The 19,485-nt window shown below is 35.4% G+C and overlaps 1 protein-coding gene across 1 annotated transcript in view; it reads left to right on the top strand.

The window, feature by feature from the left end:
* Positions 1–19,485, top strand: part of TBC1D8B (TBC1 domain family member 8B) — a gene marked incomplete at both ends in the record, with an annotated part of 77,834 nt that overhangs the window by 43,945 nt on the left and 14,404 nt on the right. Inside the window, 10 exons of the mRNA XM_080719406.1 lie at positions 1,224–1,373; positions 1,918–2,068; positions 2,586–2,800; positions 8,318–8,435; positions 9,874–10,159; positions 11,318–11,447; positions 12,176–12,274; positions 17,439–17,507; positions 17,673–17,913; positions 19,333–19,398. Of these exons, the coding sequence (XP_080575532.1) occupies positions 1,224–1,373; positions 1,918–2,068; positions 2,586–2,800; positions 8,318–8,435; positions 9,874–10,159; positions 11,318–11,447; positions 12,176–12,274; positions 17,439–17,507; positions 17,673–17,913; positions 19,333–19,398 (1,525 nt within the window). The remainder of the gene's footprint in view (positions 1–1,223; positions 1,374–1,917; positions 2,069–2,585; positions 2,801–8,317; positions 8,436–9,873; positions 10,160–11,317; positions 11,448–12,175; positions 12,275–17,438; positions 17,508–17,672; positions 17,914–19,332; positions 19,399–19,485) is intronic.

Raw genomic sequence — 19,485 nt, 5'->3', positions numbered from 1 at the left:
AAACCAGCGCGCGTGGCTGGCTTCGAACCTCCACGATCCTCCTGTCTCTGCCTCCCAAGCGCGGGGATTACAAGCGTGCGCCACCACGCCCGGCTCAGATTGCTTTTTTCTATAATTCCCTGAGAATAGAACATTTTTTTCCCACTGCACAAAGCTGTGAAGAAAATTAAATGATAACACCTTAGAAGTAGAGATTTTCCAGGGAGCTGCCAGTTTAGTCAAAATACTAACAGTTCTATGGAGATGGAGTTTTTAATGGAGCTCCAAAAATTCCACTGGCTTTTACTGCTGCTTTTCATGGCTACTGAACTTCTGGATTTGGGATGGAGGTAAAATGGGAATGAGCCAGGCATGGTGATGCATGCCTGTAATCCCAATATTTGGAAGGCTGCTGGTACAGGAGGATTACAAGTTTGAGGCCGGCCTCAGCAAACTAGCAAGGCCCTGAAACAACTTAGTGAGACCCTATTTCAAAATAAATAAGGCTGGGATTGTAGCTTGGAGTTAGGGTGCCTCTGGGTTCAACCTCCATACACACACGAAAAAGGTGAGAATATCCTCAAGTTAACATTCACACACTGCTGTTTTTAATGATGTTCCATAATTGGCTGTCTTGTTTGTTTGTTCGAGGTGTTGGGGATTGAACGTGGGGCCTTACACATATTAGACAAGTGCACTACCACCAAGCTATTTCCTAAACCTCATTAGTTTTTCTTTGCTGAGTGGATGCTTTTCAGTTCATTTTGAGCCTTGTGTTAATTTCTGGTGTTCTGAAATGGTTTGTTTTAGATGGGTTGCCAGTGTTTTGTTGTTTTCATTATGGGTTGGACTCACTGAAGTTATGAGTTTGTGCTTCTAAAAGTAAATTTGTGTCAGATGTGGTGGCTCACACCTTGTAATCCAAGTACTTGGGAAGCTGAGGCCGGAGGATCACAGATTCAAGGACAGCCTCAGCAAGTAGTGAGACTCTCAGCAAATTATTGAGACCCTGTTTCAAAATAAAAATAAAAAATAGGGCTGAAGGTGTTGCTCAGAGGTAGCATAGGCCTGGGTTCAATTCCTAGTACCACACACAAAAAGTCAATTTACATCTCTGTAAAATATTGCTTTAATATTAATATGGACATAGACTGGTTTATAAGTGATAGAAAAAATAGCACATTTTTCTTAACAGAAACTTCAGCATCCATTTGGGGTAATTACATTCCATCTTTTTTTTCCAGAGCACTATTAATTCTGACTCTATAGGACCATCTGATAATTTTGAGGCAAGATCTTCAACGTGTCAAAAAGAAAGCAACAAATCTCTGAACACTGAAGCCTTAATGACAGTATTTCATCCTCAAAATTTGGAAACTCTTGACTCGAAAATGGTAGGAAAATAAAATATTTAAATCTATGGATGGAATTGTTTGATGAAAAACCTGTTAGAGCAGAGTAAAATGTATAAGTAGTAAAAACGCTTAAGGTTTGAAAAAGTTTTCTAGAAAATACTAGTATGTATCCTCTTTGGTGCCACACTACACAAGGGCTATTATGAAGAATGAAAATAAAAACCAAATATTTGGGGAAAAGAAAAATTGGTATCGGGCTTTATTTGCATAGATTTTTAAAAATCTGAGCTTAAATGGATTTGATTTGGGAAGAATGATGGTCCAAAACTTTACCTCCTAAGTATGATTCTTTTACCATTTTTATACTTTAAGAATTAAAATTGTAAATTAAAGTTGTTATGCTCATGTTGGTTTAAAATATTTTCTAATGACACAATTCTAGCATTTGACTCCCGTGTGAATACTGGTTTTGGTTTTCTCGTTCATTTCCACAGATGTCGTTTCATAGTGAAGAGGGTGACCATGTTATTTTAAAGAAGTTAATTTTTCACACTCTGTAGTTGCTTTGATTTTTCTGTTACAGTTGAAAGAAAAGATGAAGGAACAGTCATGGAACATCCTATTTTCAGAATGTGGGCGTGGTGTTAGCATGTTTCGAACGAAAAAGACTCGAGATCTGGTTGTAAGAGGCATTCCGGAGACTTTAAGAGGAGAACTTTGGATGCTTTTTTCAGGTATTACATTGATTTTCTTTATTCATTAAATAGACATTTACTACGTCCCTTTGGGTGTTTTAAACTAAGCTAAAGAATTACAAGCATGGCGAGGACAAAGTCTTACTCATCATGAGTTCAGGCTAGCCAAAGACATAAAAATATGTAGTATATATTTATCTATATATCCACATATCCACTGTCTGAGCAGATTAATTTTTCAGGCAAGATGTGTCTAATTGGGAGTGAAATCTCTATATGTAGGTAGCATCAAAATTAAAGGGAAAATTGTCATGAAAATATTTTTCTGTTGCTTGACACGGTAGATGCTAGTATAAAGCTATTTCTTTTCCTTCTCTTTCTGTATGTGTGTGTATATGTGTGTGTGTGCATATGTGCTCAGATATCATGTGAGCATAAAGCTAAATTTCTAAGTAATGAAATTCAGTTCTCATGTATATGCAAATATGCCACTATGTGCAAATTGTAGCTATATTCTGTTCCTCTTTTTTGCATGTGATTGCAATCATCTTTAAAGGTGCTGTTAATGACATGGCTACTAATCCTGGCTATTATGCTGAAGTGGTTGAACAGTCTTTAGGGACCTGCAACTTGGCTACTGAGGAAATCGAACGTGACTTGCGGCGCTCCTTGCCTGAGCATCCAGCATTTCAGAGTGACACTGGCATATCTGCTCTGAGGCGGGTACTCACCGCTTATGCATATAGGAATCCTAAAATAGGATACTGCCAGGTACGATTTCACTATGAACTCAAATGTGTGCAGATTTCAAATGATAAAATCACAAGTCTTCTAATTTGGGAATTATAGTAATACAGATAGACGTTGGAGTGAGATTGACAGTGAATATTATTAATGTAGGTAGGATGGTAGTCGGAATACTTAGAATTGATATTTCATTAATTTATTTTTCTTTTTCATTTAACAAACACTGAATTCCTGCTCTGTAAAAAAAAATGCAGTGCCACATAGTTAAGGCTATGTAAAGATGTATCATGTAAGGATCTTGTCATTAAAAATATGTAGACCAGTACTCAGGCATGGTGGCACATACCTGCAGTCCCAATACTTAGACAGGAGGACCATAGATTTGAGGCCAGCACATAATAACTTAGAAACCATTTCAAAAATTCAAAAAGGGCTGGGGGTGTAGAATTCCTAAGAATAAGACAGGTGCAAGTACAACGCGGGAGGAGGTGGATGTACGGAAGAGATGCTGAGGCTTTTCTTTTTTCTAAAATGATGTGGTAAGCCAATAAATTTGGGCGTCTAATGTCTAGATAAATTTGGAGAGTATTGCATATTAACAATATTAAGCGTTCTAAACTATGAATATAGAATGTCTATCTTTCCGTTTATTTAAAGCTCTTTAGTTTCTTCCCTTCAGTGTGTAAGTCTTGTACTTCCTTTTTTAACTATTTCCAAGTATTTTAATCTTTTGACATTGCAGTAAATGGAATTGTTTTATTGGTTTCATTTTTATTATTTATTGCCAATTTTTAGATACACATTTTTTGTGTATGTTGATCATAAATTCTATAACGCTACTGAGAGTATTATTTATTTTTTTTCCTGGTGGTACTGGGGTTCCTTGAAGCCCTTCTATGTCCGGGCTACACTCCCAGACCTATTTTATGCTTTTTTATATTTGAAAACAGAGTCTCTTAAACCAGCGTGGCTGGCTTCGAACCTGCGCGATCCTCCTGTCTCCGCCTCCCAAGTGCGGGGATTACAAGCTTGTGCCACCACGATATTTAGGAGATTCCTTAGAAATTTCTGTATACAAAATCATGGAATTGGAGTAGTGATATTTTTATTTCTTTTATCTCAATCTAAATGACTTCTTTTCTTTTTTCTTACCTAATCGAGTTGGCTAGAATCTTCAGTACAACCTAAAATGTCAGTGTTCATGTTGTGGTTTTGTTTTTGTTTTGAGATGGGGGTCTCAGTTAGTTGCCCAGGTTGGTATCAAATTCCTGGCCTCAGCCGGGCGTGGTGGCGCACGCTTGTAATCCCCGCGCTTGGGAGGCAGAGACAGGAGGATCGCGCAGGTTCGAAGCCAGCCACGCTGGCTTAAGAGACCCAGTTTCCAAATAAAAATCTAAAAATAGGTCTGGGAGTGTAGCCCAGAGGTAGAAGGGCTTCCAGGAACCCCAGTACCTCCAAAAAAAAAAAATTCCTGGCCTCAAGAGATCCTCCAACCTCAGCCTCCCAAGTATATACACCACCAAACTCGGATTAACAGAATCATTGAGAAGGCATAGCCCTGTGTTTGTCTTAAAGGGAAGCAATCTTTCATCATAAAGTATAATATTAGCTCTGGATTTTTTGTAGATTCTCAGGCTGAGGAAGTTGCTATATCTTCCTAGTTTGTTGGGTTTTTTAATCATGAAACTGTATTGGATTTTGTCAATTGATTTTTCCGTGTTCATTAGGATAATTATGTGATTTATTTCCTTTTATTACAGTAGCATTTTTTATTGATTTAGTTCCATATTTTGAGCCACTCTTTCAGTTCCAAGATAAGTCTTAGTGTTTAATCTTTTTATATGTTACTTGATTTAGTTTTCCAGTCTTTCTCAAGGATTTTTACATATATACTCACAAAACATATTGAAATGTAGTTTTCTTGTGATGTCTTTGTCTAATTTTAGTATCAGGATTTCTTAGAATGTGTTGGGTAGTGTTTCCTCTTCTTATTTTTTGAATGTTTTATGAAGGAGTGGTGTTAATTCTTCTTTAAATGTTTAGTAGAATGTGCCAGTAAAGCCATCTGTTCCTGGAGATTTCCTTCTGGGAAGAGTTTTTATTACTAGTTCAATCTATTTATTACAGATTTGTTCTGAACTTTTTTATGAGCTGGTCTTAGTTTGTGTTTTTAGAAATTTGTTCATTTATCTAGATTATCTAATTTTTAGCATACAATTGTTCATTATATTCCCTTATTTATAACCCTATTTCTGCAAATAATAGTATTCTCTATTTCCTGGTGGTAATAATTTGAGCACTTCCCTTGCTTTTATTCCTTTTTTAATATTTTTTTACACTGTGGATTTAACCCAGGGGCATTCTACCTCGGAGCTACACACCCAGCCCTTTTCACTTTTTGTTTTTTCAAACAGAGTCTTGTTAGGTTGTTGAGTGTCTCACTCCTGTCTCAGCCTCCCAGTTACTGAGATACGTCATGCCATTATGCCTGGCTGCTTTTTAATCTTTTTTTAAAAAAAGATATAAAAAAGATTAAAACACCTAAAGATGTTTCAGTCTTTTAAAGTCTTTTAAATGAGCCAACTTTTGGGTTATTTCTTTTTCTCTAATTCCTCTATTCTCTATGACTTCCTGCTTGCACAGAACCTCATGATTAGCCAGAAGTGAGCAATTAGGCTTTTTCTGTTCTTCCTAAGCATACATACAGCTATGAATATGCATAAAGCCATGCATGTACATGCTCTTCTAGGGTCACATGACTGTGTCAGAGGTTTTCAAAACTCCCAGATTTTCTTTTCACCCTTTGTTCCAACTCTCGCCCACTGCCTCAGACAACCACATGTTCAATAGCTCTGTTTTTAACAAATACCCCTGGGAAAATGGCTTTTTAGGCTTTTTTTTTCCAGTACCTAAGCTCTGTTTCAGGGCAAATAAAGACTGTCTTGTTAATGGAGGTGTTTAGGGAACTACCAGTCAGGTAAAATAATGACACATCTCTGGGAACGTGGTTCTCTTTGAAGGGGCTCCAGCACTATCGTGTTCCCTCCAGTGGCAGCTAGATACTGGTTTTCACCATGGCTGTCCTATGTTTTTTGTTTTGATTGGAGGTTTTGTTTTTGTTTTTATTTGTTTGTTTTCTTGAAGTCCTAAGGATCAACCCAGTGACTTCTGGATTAGACTGGCACCCTATCACTAAACTATACCTCCAGCTCTATGTGTTGGTTTTTAAATCTCCTCTGAAGCTGGGAGAGGGTAGGAATTTTTGAGAGGTTTAAGAAATTAATTATTTCAACCAATATTTAAGTAAATTTTCTGCATAATGAACGCCATTCTGTACATGGAATATTCAAGAGTGAACTCACAGTCATTTTTAAAAATTGAATAACAAAGTAGGCCAAATAATTCTGAGTAGGAAAATTTTAAATGTCATAGAGCTCATTGTTTCTATTGAGATTCAGCCATGTTCTTAGATACATGCCCCCTGAATTGCTGTATGCACTTGGTTAACTCCAGAATTCTGAAAATGTTGATTCTCTTGATTTTTTGCCAGTGTTGCTATTGCTTTTACAGAAGAGAACATTTTTTGGAAGTCCTTACAGTGTCATTTTTACTGTCCACTCCCAGTATGGTTTCTTGCACAGGAATGTAAAGGGGTAAAAATAGCTTAATATCAAACACTGTTGAGGAATTGACATTCTTAATGTACAAACCTATTAGAAAGGTATTAAAATATAAAAGTGAGCTATGGGCATGAAATGATTATTCACACAACAGAAAATGCTTATTGATAATAAGCTTCAAAAAGTTAAACTTCAAAGAAATTGAAATTAGAATGAGATACAAGTCGGGTTGATGGCACACACTTGTAATCCCAGTACTCGGGAGGCTAAAAAAGGAGAATCGCAGGTTCGCGATCAGCTTCAGCTACTTAGTGAGGCCCTCCACAACTTAGTGAGACCTTGTTTCAAAATAAAGAATAAGAAATAGGGCTGCTCCAATAAAAATTAAGAAATAATTTTTTATTTCTAGTATACCTCAGAGGTATAGTGTCCCTGGGTTCAATCCCCAGTACCTCAAAAAAAGAATAATGAGATAACCACCTTCAATATCTAATTAACAAAAGTAATTATAATTATTACAGTTCTCAATGTTGGCAAGGATACATTCCAACACTTTTGGCTAGAAGTATAACTTGGTACCATCTTTCTAGAACATAACTTGGAAATAATGTCAAGTCTTTAATAAATAATACCCTTTGACCAAATATTTTTCTAGATTAACTATCATAGATAATAATACTTGGCTGAAGCTTGATATGCAGAGATAGCCATTACAATATTATATGAAGTAGTAAAAAATGAAATCAATCTATATGTCCAACAATAGTAGCATGGTTAAACAATTTATAGTATACTCAACTTAGATTACATCCTTTGAAACATTATTTTAGAAGAACATTCAATCAGCCAGGAGTGGCTGATTTATAATCCCAGTATTTGGGAGGATGAGCCTGGAGGAGCGCAGGTTCTCAGCCAGCCTCAGCAACTTAGTGAGGCACCCTATAACGTAGTGAGATCCTGTTTCAAAATAAAAAAAAATTGGGCTGGGGGTATAGGTCAGAGTTTAAATGCCCTGGGTTCAATCACCAGTACCACCACATCAACAAAACAAAAAAGGAGAATGTTCAGTGATGTTGCATATAATACAGTGCCAAGTGAAACAGTAAAGATTTAATATAGAGTTGAGTACAAATTTTATCAGAAGAAAAAGGAAAAAAAGCTGAATAAAAATATATGAACGTGTTAATGGTGATATGCCTGGGTAGGTAGTATATAAGAGGTTTTAATTTATTCTTCACACCTTCCCATTCTTTCCAAATTATTTTCATGGAGATGTATTACCTTTATATTAAGGGATGTAGCAGTGTTGTTTAAAAGTAATTATCTGATATTTGTATGCAAGAAAGACTAGAAGAATCAGAAAGAGTGATAACGAGAATGGAAGGGGAAAACTGATCTAAATGATATTTTATAAGTAGAAACTCTAGGATATGAAAATAAATTTGATATAGAACACATAGAGTTCCTACCAGATCAAAATTAGGATAACTAAAAAGAATAAATACTATTTGATAGAGGGAAGAAATATTTAATTCTGGACATAATGGAGGATGATTGACTTCTAAGGCATAGTTTCCTATAGGTAATTGAAAATAGAGATGAAGTTTGTTTTTTCCAATTTTAGTATATCCTTCAAAATTATGTGGAATTTTTCCAGATTTGTGATGATTAATATTACCCATTAGCCCAAGATTTTACTTATTGTGTTCCATATCCATGATATTAGTGCTTCATGTACCTTGAATGTTACAGTGTAAAATGACTTACTGGCAAAAGTTAGCTTGACTTCACTTTGTTTTGCATGTTTCCACTATTATGTTCATTTCTTTTTGTTACTGCTGAAAACTATTATAGATGAAGAAGAAATGCAATTATTACCTGAATAATATTTATGTTTTTGCATCTTTTCTTTAAACCTTAGGCAATGAACATTTTAACTTCAGTGTTGCTTCTGTATGCAAAAGAAGAAGAAGCTTTTTGGCTTTTGGTTGCTGTATGTGAACGAATGTTGCCTGATTATTTTAATCGCCGAATCATTGGTAAAAACACACATGGAATGTCACTAACTCTATTTTCTGTTCCTATAACCAAATGCCACAGACTGGGTAATGGTAAAGGTTTTAAAATTGTAAAGGTTTGCTTAGTGCAAGCATCTGATGAAGGCCTTTTTCTTACATCATAATATTGGGCATCACATGACAAGACAGAGCAAGCATGACAGAGAAAACTAGCTTTTATAACAAAGCATTTCCCTTGATAACCTATTAATCTGATAATCCATGAATGAAATAATCATTAAGACAAAGGCCTCATAACTCAGTCATTTCACAACAATTCTACTTCCAAATACCATTAATAGCCGAGCATGGTGGCGCACGCGTGTAATCCCCACACTTGGGAGGCGGAGACAGGAGGATCGCGCAGGTTCGAAACCAGCCACACTGGCTTAAGAGACCCTGTTTACAAATAAAAATGTATAAAAATAGGTCTGGTAGTGTAACCTGGAGGAAGAAGGGTTTCCAGGAACCCCAGTACCACCAAAAAAAAAACCCCAAAACAAATACCATTAATATATGAATTTGGGGATTAAGATTGCAAAACATGAAATTTGAGGGTCTCATTCAAACCATAGAAGAAACATTTCTTGTGTTTCTTTACAGTCATTCTATCCAATTAATGACTTCAGTTGAGAAATATAGACAATATCATATTGAGAAATGCAATCAATATCAAAGTAGTCAACAACTTTTGGAACTGAATGGATAGTTGGAAAGATTTGTTTAATATGTTACTTTTTAAAAATCAAGTACCTGTTCTCTTAATAAAATGGAAATTTTAAGTTTATAATAATGATAATATATTAAATTATATTTAAGTTTATAATAATTATATTGCTAAAACAATCTGAGATATCTAGAGCTACTGAGGAATTTTATAGTTTCTTGAGAGAAGGGGGATTTTAATCTTCTTAAAACCACCACATTTGTATTAATTATTTATATATTTGCAAAGTTTGAAAGGAAAATCAAATTCTTTGTTAATCATATATTTTCTTCAGTCAACAAATATTTATAGATTTCTTATCCCCTATTTGAAAAAATTGAACATTTGTCTTTTGTATCTTCATAATCAAGGTCATTAGCTAGGTTTTTTGGGTAGGTCATTGATTCATTGGGTGTATTGCTTTTTGTTAGAATTATTTGTACATTTATCTTTAGTTCTACTAGATAATAAACTATGAAGATGAAGCCATCTCATTAATGGTAGTTCCTAGCACAGGTCTCTGTCTATAATAAGGTCTCAAGTTATTCTTCAAGTGCATTTGAATTGCATTTCTCAAGGACTTTTATGTGCACAACACTCTATTAGAAATGAACTGTATAAAATATAGAAATGATGCTAATATTCCTAACTTAAGGATAAGAGATGAGATAAGAGATGAGTTCATTTTAAAACTTCTCTTTTGGTGTTCTCTAGGTGCCTTGGTGGATCAGGCAGTCTTTGAAGAACTTATCAGGGATCACCTTCCTCAGCTAACAGAACATATGACTGATATGACATTCTTTTCCTCCGTTTCTCTCTCATGGTTCCTCACACTTTTTATTAGTGTGCTGCCCATTGAAAGTGCAGTGAATGTGGTGGACTGTTTCTTCTACGATGGAATAAAGGCCATTTTACAACTGGGCTTGGCAATACTTGACTATAATTTAGACAAACTGCTGACATGTAAAGATGATGCTGAAGCGGTGACAGCTATAAACAGGTATTGTAAAAGTGATAACATGTCGATCTGGAGGAGATTTGAGAGATTATACTTTCAGTCCTCTTCTTTTACTAGGAAACTGAGCCCTAGAAATTTCAAACAGTTTTCCCAAAGGCACAGAACTAGTTGAATGCAAAAGGCAGGCCCAAAGTCCAGTCCTATGTCTCCAAATAGAATGTAACATAAGTAAATCACCTGAAAATACACAATTAGGTTTTTTTACACATTTAGGCTAATACTGTTAATTCAGTTTGCTGGAACTTTTGTAGCCTCAGTTTGAGCTATAAAATATCTCTATGTAAAAGTTATTTGAGAGAGAAAGGGCTAGTTGATAATTTAAAAAAAAAAAACAAGCTAGGCATAGTGGCACACACCGTAACCCCAGTACTTGAGAGGCTTGAGACAGGAAGATCAGAGGGTGGAGGCCAGCCTTGGCAAGTAGCAAGATTCACACCAAACTAGCCATACCATGTATCAAAACAAAAAAGAAAAAGGATTATGGGTGTAGCTCAGAATAGAACACCTTTTGGTTCAATCCCTAGTACCACTAAATAAATAAATAAATAAATAAATAAATAAATATCCAGTAGGAAAAATTATCCTGGTTTCTATGTGGTTTCAGTCAGTTAATTTCAACTTTATTTTCTTAGTGGTTTTTGTATGAATGTTATTTTGTATTGCAGCACATTTATGAATTTTTATGTGTCAACATACATTCACAAATATTTATATTATGTTAAATGAAACTTTGAATTGACAGAGATTGTTATGCTACATTAAATCCCATTCTGTAGAGAGCTATATGTAAAACATCACTCTGGCATTCAGAACTCTGTGATAAGGCTTCAGTGTACCTTTCTTATTTCCCCTCACATATCTCTACACATGCTATATTCCATTATTAATGGGTTGTGTAGTGTTTGCTGAGTATGTACTGAGTCTGTTTTGTTCATGCTTTCCTACCCAGCCAAAGATGATTTTGTCTCTATCCTTTTCTTCCTATCAGATGTCTTTCTAATCCCACCTTTTCATAAGACTTTCCATTGTCTTCTCAGTTGAAATTTACCTCTGACTAGCTAGGGAGAAATTAACTGTCATTTTTTCAGCTTTAACAATTTTAGTTCCACTAATTCTTGTATTATTGTCACTTTTGGACAGGTTCTTTGACAATGTCACTAATAAGGATAGCCCATTGCCTTCAAGTGTCCAGCAAGGTTCAAATGTGAATAATGAAAAAAGCAGTCATGTTAGAGTGGATATTACAGATTTGATTCGTGAGTCCAATGAGGTAAGTTTTTCATATAAATATGATTATAAAACATAGTTTTCATAACATGAATATGATTATAAAGCATATTATACTATATTATATCTATTATATCTCTAGTAGCATACTAACAGTGAAATAATGATGCAAGTAAAAATATAATTCAAAATCCAACTTCACTTTTAAAATGAGTTCTATGAACTGATCCTAGGTTATATAAACTCTGCCTCAATTTTTTTTCCCTACTGGGGATTGAACCCAGGAGATTCTACCTCCAAGCTGTATCCCCAGTCCTTTTTTTATTTTTTTTTTATTTTGAAACTGGGTCTCGCTAGGTTGCTAAGGGCTTCACTAGGTTGGTGAGGCTGGCCCTGAACATACAATCCTGTCTGAATCTCACACCCAACTTCAGTTTGCTTTTCGTTAAACTCAATTTTTTTGTTTTCACAAATGATGACCACTTTTAAATATGTATCACTGTATAAGAAGGTGAAAATTATTCTGTTCTTGCACTAAGAATTTTACCAATGTTCTTGTTGTTAGTCTAGACACAGAGTAGATGGAATTTTTGGCAGTGAAATATATATAAAAACTGAAGTGTGGGAGGTGAAAATTTGCAAAATCACTGAACAAGTCAGGAAAATAGCTAGAAATAGAACCAAGGACTCTGAGAATTGAGTCTGATGAAATTCAACTATAAGAAGGGATATTTATTATGAATGAATATGCACCGAAATCATTTCTTGCAGAAATATGGTAGCATTCGCTATGAAGACATACACAGCATGCGCTGTCGAAATAGGTTGTATGTGATACAGACCCTAGAGGAAACGACAAAGCAGAATGTGGTGAGTATTCGCTCAGCGGGGAGAAACCAGTTGGAGTAACTTCCTTTTCATTAACTTCCTCTAAAAAATATCATTCCATTTGAATAAAATGAAAAGGACTAAATGAGCTGAATTCTTCTGGAGGCAGAGGCTATTGTCAGTTTTTTGAGAGGAAATAAGTTATATACTAATAGGCAATGGCCATGATATACTTTTTTATTGTGTTATTTGACCTTCAACATCACTGCAGCACAGTACTGAAATCTGGGATGTAGGCATTTAAGCATAACCTATTTGTGACGTGCTGCATTAATAAGAACAGCTGATCTGCATAATATTCATTGCTGCGAATAAATATTATTTTCCAAGGCAAAATAAATAGGTTGTAAAATAGTTTAAGTACTCACCTTTTTAATATATCGATGACTCCTTAAGCAGCTGTTTTTCTGGACTGTGAGGTGAATAAATTCTGATTAGAAGGGGGAGAATTCTACCATGTTATTTATATTCTTCAGAACTCTTTGATCTTTTATTATGAGCATGTGTTGTTCCGTAAACCTATTTGCTTAAAGACCATGTCCTTAAAGATACAAATCTAGGAAGATTAACATTCTGAAGATTCCAGGTTTAGATTTCAGTTAAATAATTCAGTGATGTTACTGTGGCATAGTTAGCCGAGTCCCCTTGTTTTAGACTTTACATATTCAATTTCAAAAGTTACTGTATTTATGTTTGTGGAAAATAATTCAAGCATTACAAAAATGTCAATCATAAAGGATTCCACCCCAGGAGAAACCATCTTAAAATGATTTGGTATATAGCTTTCCAGATATTTTTCCTATGTATTTGCACACATAATGCATATGTTGGTGGGGAGGGCGTATATAATTTTTTTTAATGAGATCATACTAGTCACTTTGTTCTGAGACTTTTTTTCACTTAAAATATATCGCGGAAGCTAGGGAGAAAATGAAACATAGAAGGGACTCCAGACAAAGGAAGAAACTTTAGATGAGTGAAGGTGACATAACTGAGGGGGGATGGGAGAGGGAAGAGAGAAACACCTCAGTGGACATGCAGTACAAACACAAACTTATCAAAGCCGGGCGTGGTGGCGCACGCTTGTCATCCTAGCATTCGGAGGATCGCGGTTCGCAGACAGCCTCAGCTACTTAGTGAGGCCCTCTGCAACTCAGTGAGACCTAGTTTCAAAATAAAGAATAAAAAACAGGGCAGGGGGTGTAGCTCGGAGGTCAAATGCCCCTGGGTTCCATCCCCAGACCCGCAAACAAACAAACAAACAAACAGAAAAACCAAACTTATCAAAGCCAATCACCCACCATGCTGAGCAGGAGGAGTGGTGAGGGAGGGAATAAGATGGGAATTGGGGGAGGGCACAATGAGACTTACACAGCATGTGCTGTTGAATGCCTTTAATCACCCTGAACTTCATCAAGATGTATGATTACAATGCACCAATAAAAAGTTTATCATGGTCATTGCCTATTAGTATATATAGATTTTCATGTATCAAAATAGCTTACCATAGTATGGATATACTCTGATTTATTTATCTATTTTATGTACATTTATTATTCCTCCGTGTTGGTTTGCTATTACAAATTATACTCTCTATAAGAATCCACACACACACACACACACAGACACACTTATTCCTTATGAGAGTATTTCTCTAAGATAGTGGAGTCTGGGTAAAAGGGCATGCCCATCTAAATTTTTATAGGTCCTATCAAATTACCCGCCAAAATGTTTGTACCAAATTATACCCCAACAATAATATATATTAATGCCTTTTTTCCATATACTAACACCAGATATTAAAGATTTTAATATGTGACAATTTGCTAGTTAAAATAATCAAGTGTTATTTCAAGTTTCATTTTAGTGATTACATATTTTATTAGCCTTATTCATTTCATAAGTGCCTATTCAGAGTTTGCCCATTTTTCTGTGGTATTATTTATATTTTTCTTGTCTATTTGTAAGAGCTCTTCAAATATTAGTATTAACTCTATAAGTTATATTTGTGGCCTAATATTTCCTCTTAGTCCCCATTTTCTTTATGGTATCTTTCAGAATATATATTACAAATTTTTATGTAGTCAGGTATTTTCCTTTTTTCTTAACAGAATGCTTAAGGTTTTATGTCAAACTTAGCAGGGCTTCTCCTATTTAAAATAATATAGAGCTGGGCATGGTGGCTTACACTTGTAATCCTCATGCTTGGGAGGCTGAGACAGGAGGATCACATGGGTTTGAAGCCAGCCTCAGCTACTTAGTGAGACCCTGTTTCTAATTAAAAATATAAAATAGATCTGGGAATATAGCCCAGGGGTAGAAAGCCCCTGGAATCCATCCCCAGTACCACCAAAAATAAAATAAAATAAAATAAAATAAATTATAAAAATTCATTCTGAAGTTGGCTCATACCACCAGTATTGATTTTAATATTCAGATCTTTAATATACCTAGAGTGTATTTTTTTCTTGACATATGGATAGGGCTCTTATGTTAATTTTTTCTAAATGAAATCACCCACTGACTGAAAACATTATTAAATAGTCCATCCTTAATGTATTCTACTTTTTCATATTCTAAATTCTTAAATACATACATGGGCATATTTTAGACTTTATTTCTTTGTTACTGCAACAGTACCACACTGTTTTAACTACTATGGGCTTATAGTCCATTTGGAAGTCTTGTAAGGCTTTTAAAAATCACTTTGCTATCCATTTTAATTATTTGCTTTTTAAAATGTCCTTTAGTCAGCACTTATAGTTTTCATTATGTAGGTCTTTTAAAGTTCTTGTTAGGATGATTATACTCTTATGTATTTTATGAATTGACCACTAAAATAAATTATATGTTTTTCCTTTACATTTCCTAATTGTGTATTTCTATATATGTCAAAGCTAATGATTTGGGCATTTGGATTTATTAAATTTTCCGAATAGAGCATATCATTTCCATTCCTAGAGTTTTTTTTCATATTTTTATTTATTTTTTAATTTTATTTATATGTGGAACATATTCTTAGAGTTTTGATCTTTCCTGTGTATCTCTTTTTTCTTTTTGTGTGTGTTATTACATTGGGTAGGATCAAAGGAAATGGATAATAGCAGTAGTAGAAGTAGGCTGTGTGTGTGTGTGTGTGTGTGTGTGTGTGTGTGTGTGTGTGTGTGTTGCTAGTGATTGAACCCAGGGCCATTCTGCCTCTAAGCTACACCCTCTAGCCCTTTTTTTATATTTTGTTTTGAAACAGGATCTCAGTGTATTGCCAGGGTTTGCCATGAACCTGCAATTCTCCTGTCTCAGCCTCCCCATTTCTGGGATTACAGTCCTACACCACATCAGCTCAGGATTCCATATCTTATTCCTGAATTTAATATGAATATTTTTAGTATCTTATTGTTAGTGATTTCTGAAGGATGCCCTTTATCAAGTTAAGGACATTTATTCAGTTTCTAGGATAAGAAGTTTGGGACATTTTAAGTTAAGATTGAGTGTTAACTTTATTTAAAAATTTCTGATATTAAACTTTATTTTCATTCTTGAATCCTTTTTGACCATTATATATTTTTAATATTTTTCTTTGATAGTTTTGATAAGTAGGTTCTTTGCATCTATGTTCTAAAGTGTATGTGTGTGTGTGTGTGTGCATGTTTGTGTGTGTACTAACTTTAGTTTCATGCCCATTGTGCTTATGTCCTAGAATGAATTTTGTAATAAACTTAATTTTTCTATGTTTTTAAATAGTTTACATCACATATGAAGTATCTATTACTTGAAAGTTTGCACAAACATCCCTATAAAATCATCTGGGTCTGCTGCCTTTTGATGGGAGGCAGAATTTTATTGCCTTTTCATTTTTTAAAATTTTTTATTCATGCATTATATTCATACATCATATTGGGGTAAAAAAAACTTGTGTGGACATACATATGCACATCACCAATTTAACCCCTACCCAATTCCCACCCAATTCCTGTTATTCAAATTTACTTGTATCACTGAGTTAGTTTGGGTCATTTTATTTTCCTAGGGAATTATCTTTCTGTCTAGATTTTCAAATATATTGGTATAAAGTTTATGGAATTCATTCAGCAGATATTTACTACTACCTTGTATGTGCTGGGTACTTTTATGACCTGCATATACATGCTTATAATACCCTTTTCTTCTCAATGATGCTTCTTTTTGATTTCCTTTGTCACGCTTGCCAAAGATTGGTCTATTTACACTTTTCAATTAACATTAGTTTATGTGTTGAGTCTGCTTGTTTCTTTTTCTTTTTTTCTTTTTTTTTCTTTTTTGGTGGTACTGGGGTTCCTGGAAGCCCTTCTACCTCTGGGCTACAATCCCAGACCTATTTTATTTTTGGAAACAGGGTCTCTTAAAAGCCAGCACAGCTGGCTTTGAACCTGTGTGATCCTCCTGTGTCCACCTCCTTACAAGCATGCACCACCACACTCGGCAGAATCTGCTTGTTTTTTAAAGTTTTATTTTATTATTCTATTTTTGTGGGATATTTACTCTTGCTTTTAAATTGCTTAAATACCATAATGTCTGTGTCATTAGTGCTTATTCTTTATAGAATAGGGTAAAATTACATATTTTCTAAGCTTATTTTTTCTTGGTGTTCTTTCGCATAGAGAGAAATGCTTATCTCCTGATGTCTTTGAAGTATTAAGTGGCAGTCTTGCCTGATGACACATTACCTATGGAGCAAGAGAAGAATATATGTAATGAGGCTTAGAATACTGTTGCTTGTATTTATAGACATTAAGTGGCTGTCCTTTAGCACTGATTTCTAGGTATAAAGAAATGACTGTCAAAGTACATATCAGAGTAGAATTCAACTGTAATTAATCTACGTAATACTTTTTTTTTAAAGGCAGCGGATCATATATTGTCTTTTTTAAGTACAAAGGTTTCTCCTTTTTGAGCAAATCAGCTAGAGGCCATTATTTCACCCACTGCTCTGCTTGGCTGCCAGTACGTAATACTTTTAAAAGGAGTAAATAGGTACATTTACCTTTTATTATTTTACTAGAGTTAAAAAATATTTTCTTCTGGCAGAGGGATACTGTTGGATTTGAAGAGAATTTCTATGCCTTAGTGTTGAATTCTAAGTTCTAAATTGCTTGTACTCTTTTTAAAGTTGCGTGTGGTGTCCCAAGATGTGAAATTGAGCCTTCAAGAATTGGATGAACTTTATGGCATCTTTAAGGTACCTTTATTCTTTTTAAAATGAAAAATAATGTTCTTTTGGCAGAATCTTATCAAAACTGCCCATAAGTATTGTTTATCTCTTTTTAGCAGACATGTTTAAAAGAGAAAAACTTCTGCAATCATTTTTTCTGATTTAATGACTTTTCTTGTTTGTTTTTAATAGAAGGAGCTGTTTTTATCTTGTTACTGGCGTATGAGTTCTCCAGAATTGAAGCACCATGACCCCAGTCTGCCATATTTGGAACAGTATCAGATTGACTGCCAGCAGTTCAGAGTGTTATATCACTTATTGAGTCCCTGGGCTCATTCTGCAAACAGAGACTCACTAGCTTTGTGGACATTCAGATTATTGGATGAAAACTCTGATTGCCTTATAAACTTCAAAGAATTCTCTTCTACAATTGGTAGGCTCATGTCCAATAGTGTTTTCAGCAAAAAATTAATGTACCATATGAAATAGTTAATACTGCTTATTGCCAGTTTAGATTATATCACCCTGGGTTATTTTATTCCAAGTGTTAGTAAACACTGAGCCTTTTTCTGTGTTTGTTGCTAAACCTAAGTATATTGATCTCATTTTGTCCCAAGCCACTCAGAAAGGCAAGATTTTAGATGTATATATTTTAATGGTTAACATGAAAGAAGAGAATGTTCCAATTTTCCCACACTCAAGTGCACAAAGTTCTGCCCCTTTCATTAGAAACCAGGCCAAATAGCCTAGAAGAGTGGTAGAGAAATATCCAATAAACACGTTGTTATGGATAATCAATATGTTGTGCCTATACATTTTATCTTTTTTCCAGACTCCCCAGCAATGTTTGCCCTTCCTTCCTTCCTTCCTTCCTTCCTTCCTTCCTTCCTTCCTTCCTTCCTCCCTCCCTCCCTCCCTCTCTCCCTTTCTTCCTTCCTTCCCTCTCTCTCCTCTCTCCTCTCTCTCTCCTCTCCTCCCCTCCCCTCCCCTCCCCTCCCCTCCCCCCCCCTCTCTCTCTCTCCCTCCCTCTCCCTCTCCCTCTCCCTCTCTCCCTCTCTTCCTCTCTTCCTCTCTCTCATACTGGGGATTGAACCCAGGGGCATTCCATGTCTGAGCTATACCCCCAGCCCTATTTTTTATTCTTTATTTTACAGGGTATCACTACCTTGCAGAGGGCCTCACGAAGTAGCTGAGGGTGTCTGTGAATCTGCCATCCTCCTGTGTCCCTCTGTCAGTCTCCCAAGTACTGGGATTACAAGTGCACCACCCCTCCTGACTCCCGGAAATGTTTTCTTATCACTGATTCCCCTTAAGCAGCAAATAGTTCCTTCCTCAAATGAGGCTTGAGGCCTCATTCAAAAGAAAATAGAAATCTCAAAATTGGGGAAAAGGAGCTACATGGTCAGGAGAATATTTTATTCCTCTGATAGAACATTTTGCTTATACTTTTATTTTTTATTTTATTTTATTTTTGTGGGTCTAGGGATGGAACCCACGGGCATTCAACATCCGAGCTACATCCCCTGCCCTATTTTTTATTCTTTATTTTGAAACTGGGTCTCACTGAGTTGCACAGGGCCTCACTAAGTAGCTGAGGCTGTCTGCAAACCAGGATCCTCCCGTCTCAGCCTCCCGAATGCTGGGATTACAAGCGTGCGCCACCACGCCCGACATTGCTTATATTTTTAAAGGAGAGAATCTGGCTGACCGGGTGGTTGCTTAACTGTTAAAACAATAGAATGTTTCTGAATTCTAATTCCTGGCTAGTATATATTTTAATTAATCTGTGTTAATGGAATTTTTTGAATGTTTTTGTGTACATAACTATGTCCAATTGCATTTTATTGAACAGACATAATGTACAATGGAAGTTTTACTGAGAAACTTAAGTTGCTTTTTAAGCTGCATATTCCTCCAGGTAAGAGGGTTTTTTAAATTTTCTTATTGGTGCATTGTGGTCATACATTTTAATGGAGTACACTCAATTAGCCCTTACCCAATTCCT

This window comes from Muscardinus avellanarius (assembly GCF_963383645.1).
Source record: "Muscardinus avellanarius genome assembly, chromosome: X".
In the NCBI taxonomy this organism is placed as follows: Eukaryota; Metazoa; Chordata; class Mammalia; order Rodentia; family Gliridae; genus Muscardinus; species Muscardinus avellanarius.
Note: the sequence above shows the minus strand (reverse complement) of the source record. Positions and strands in the feature narration are given on the sequence as shown.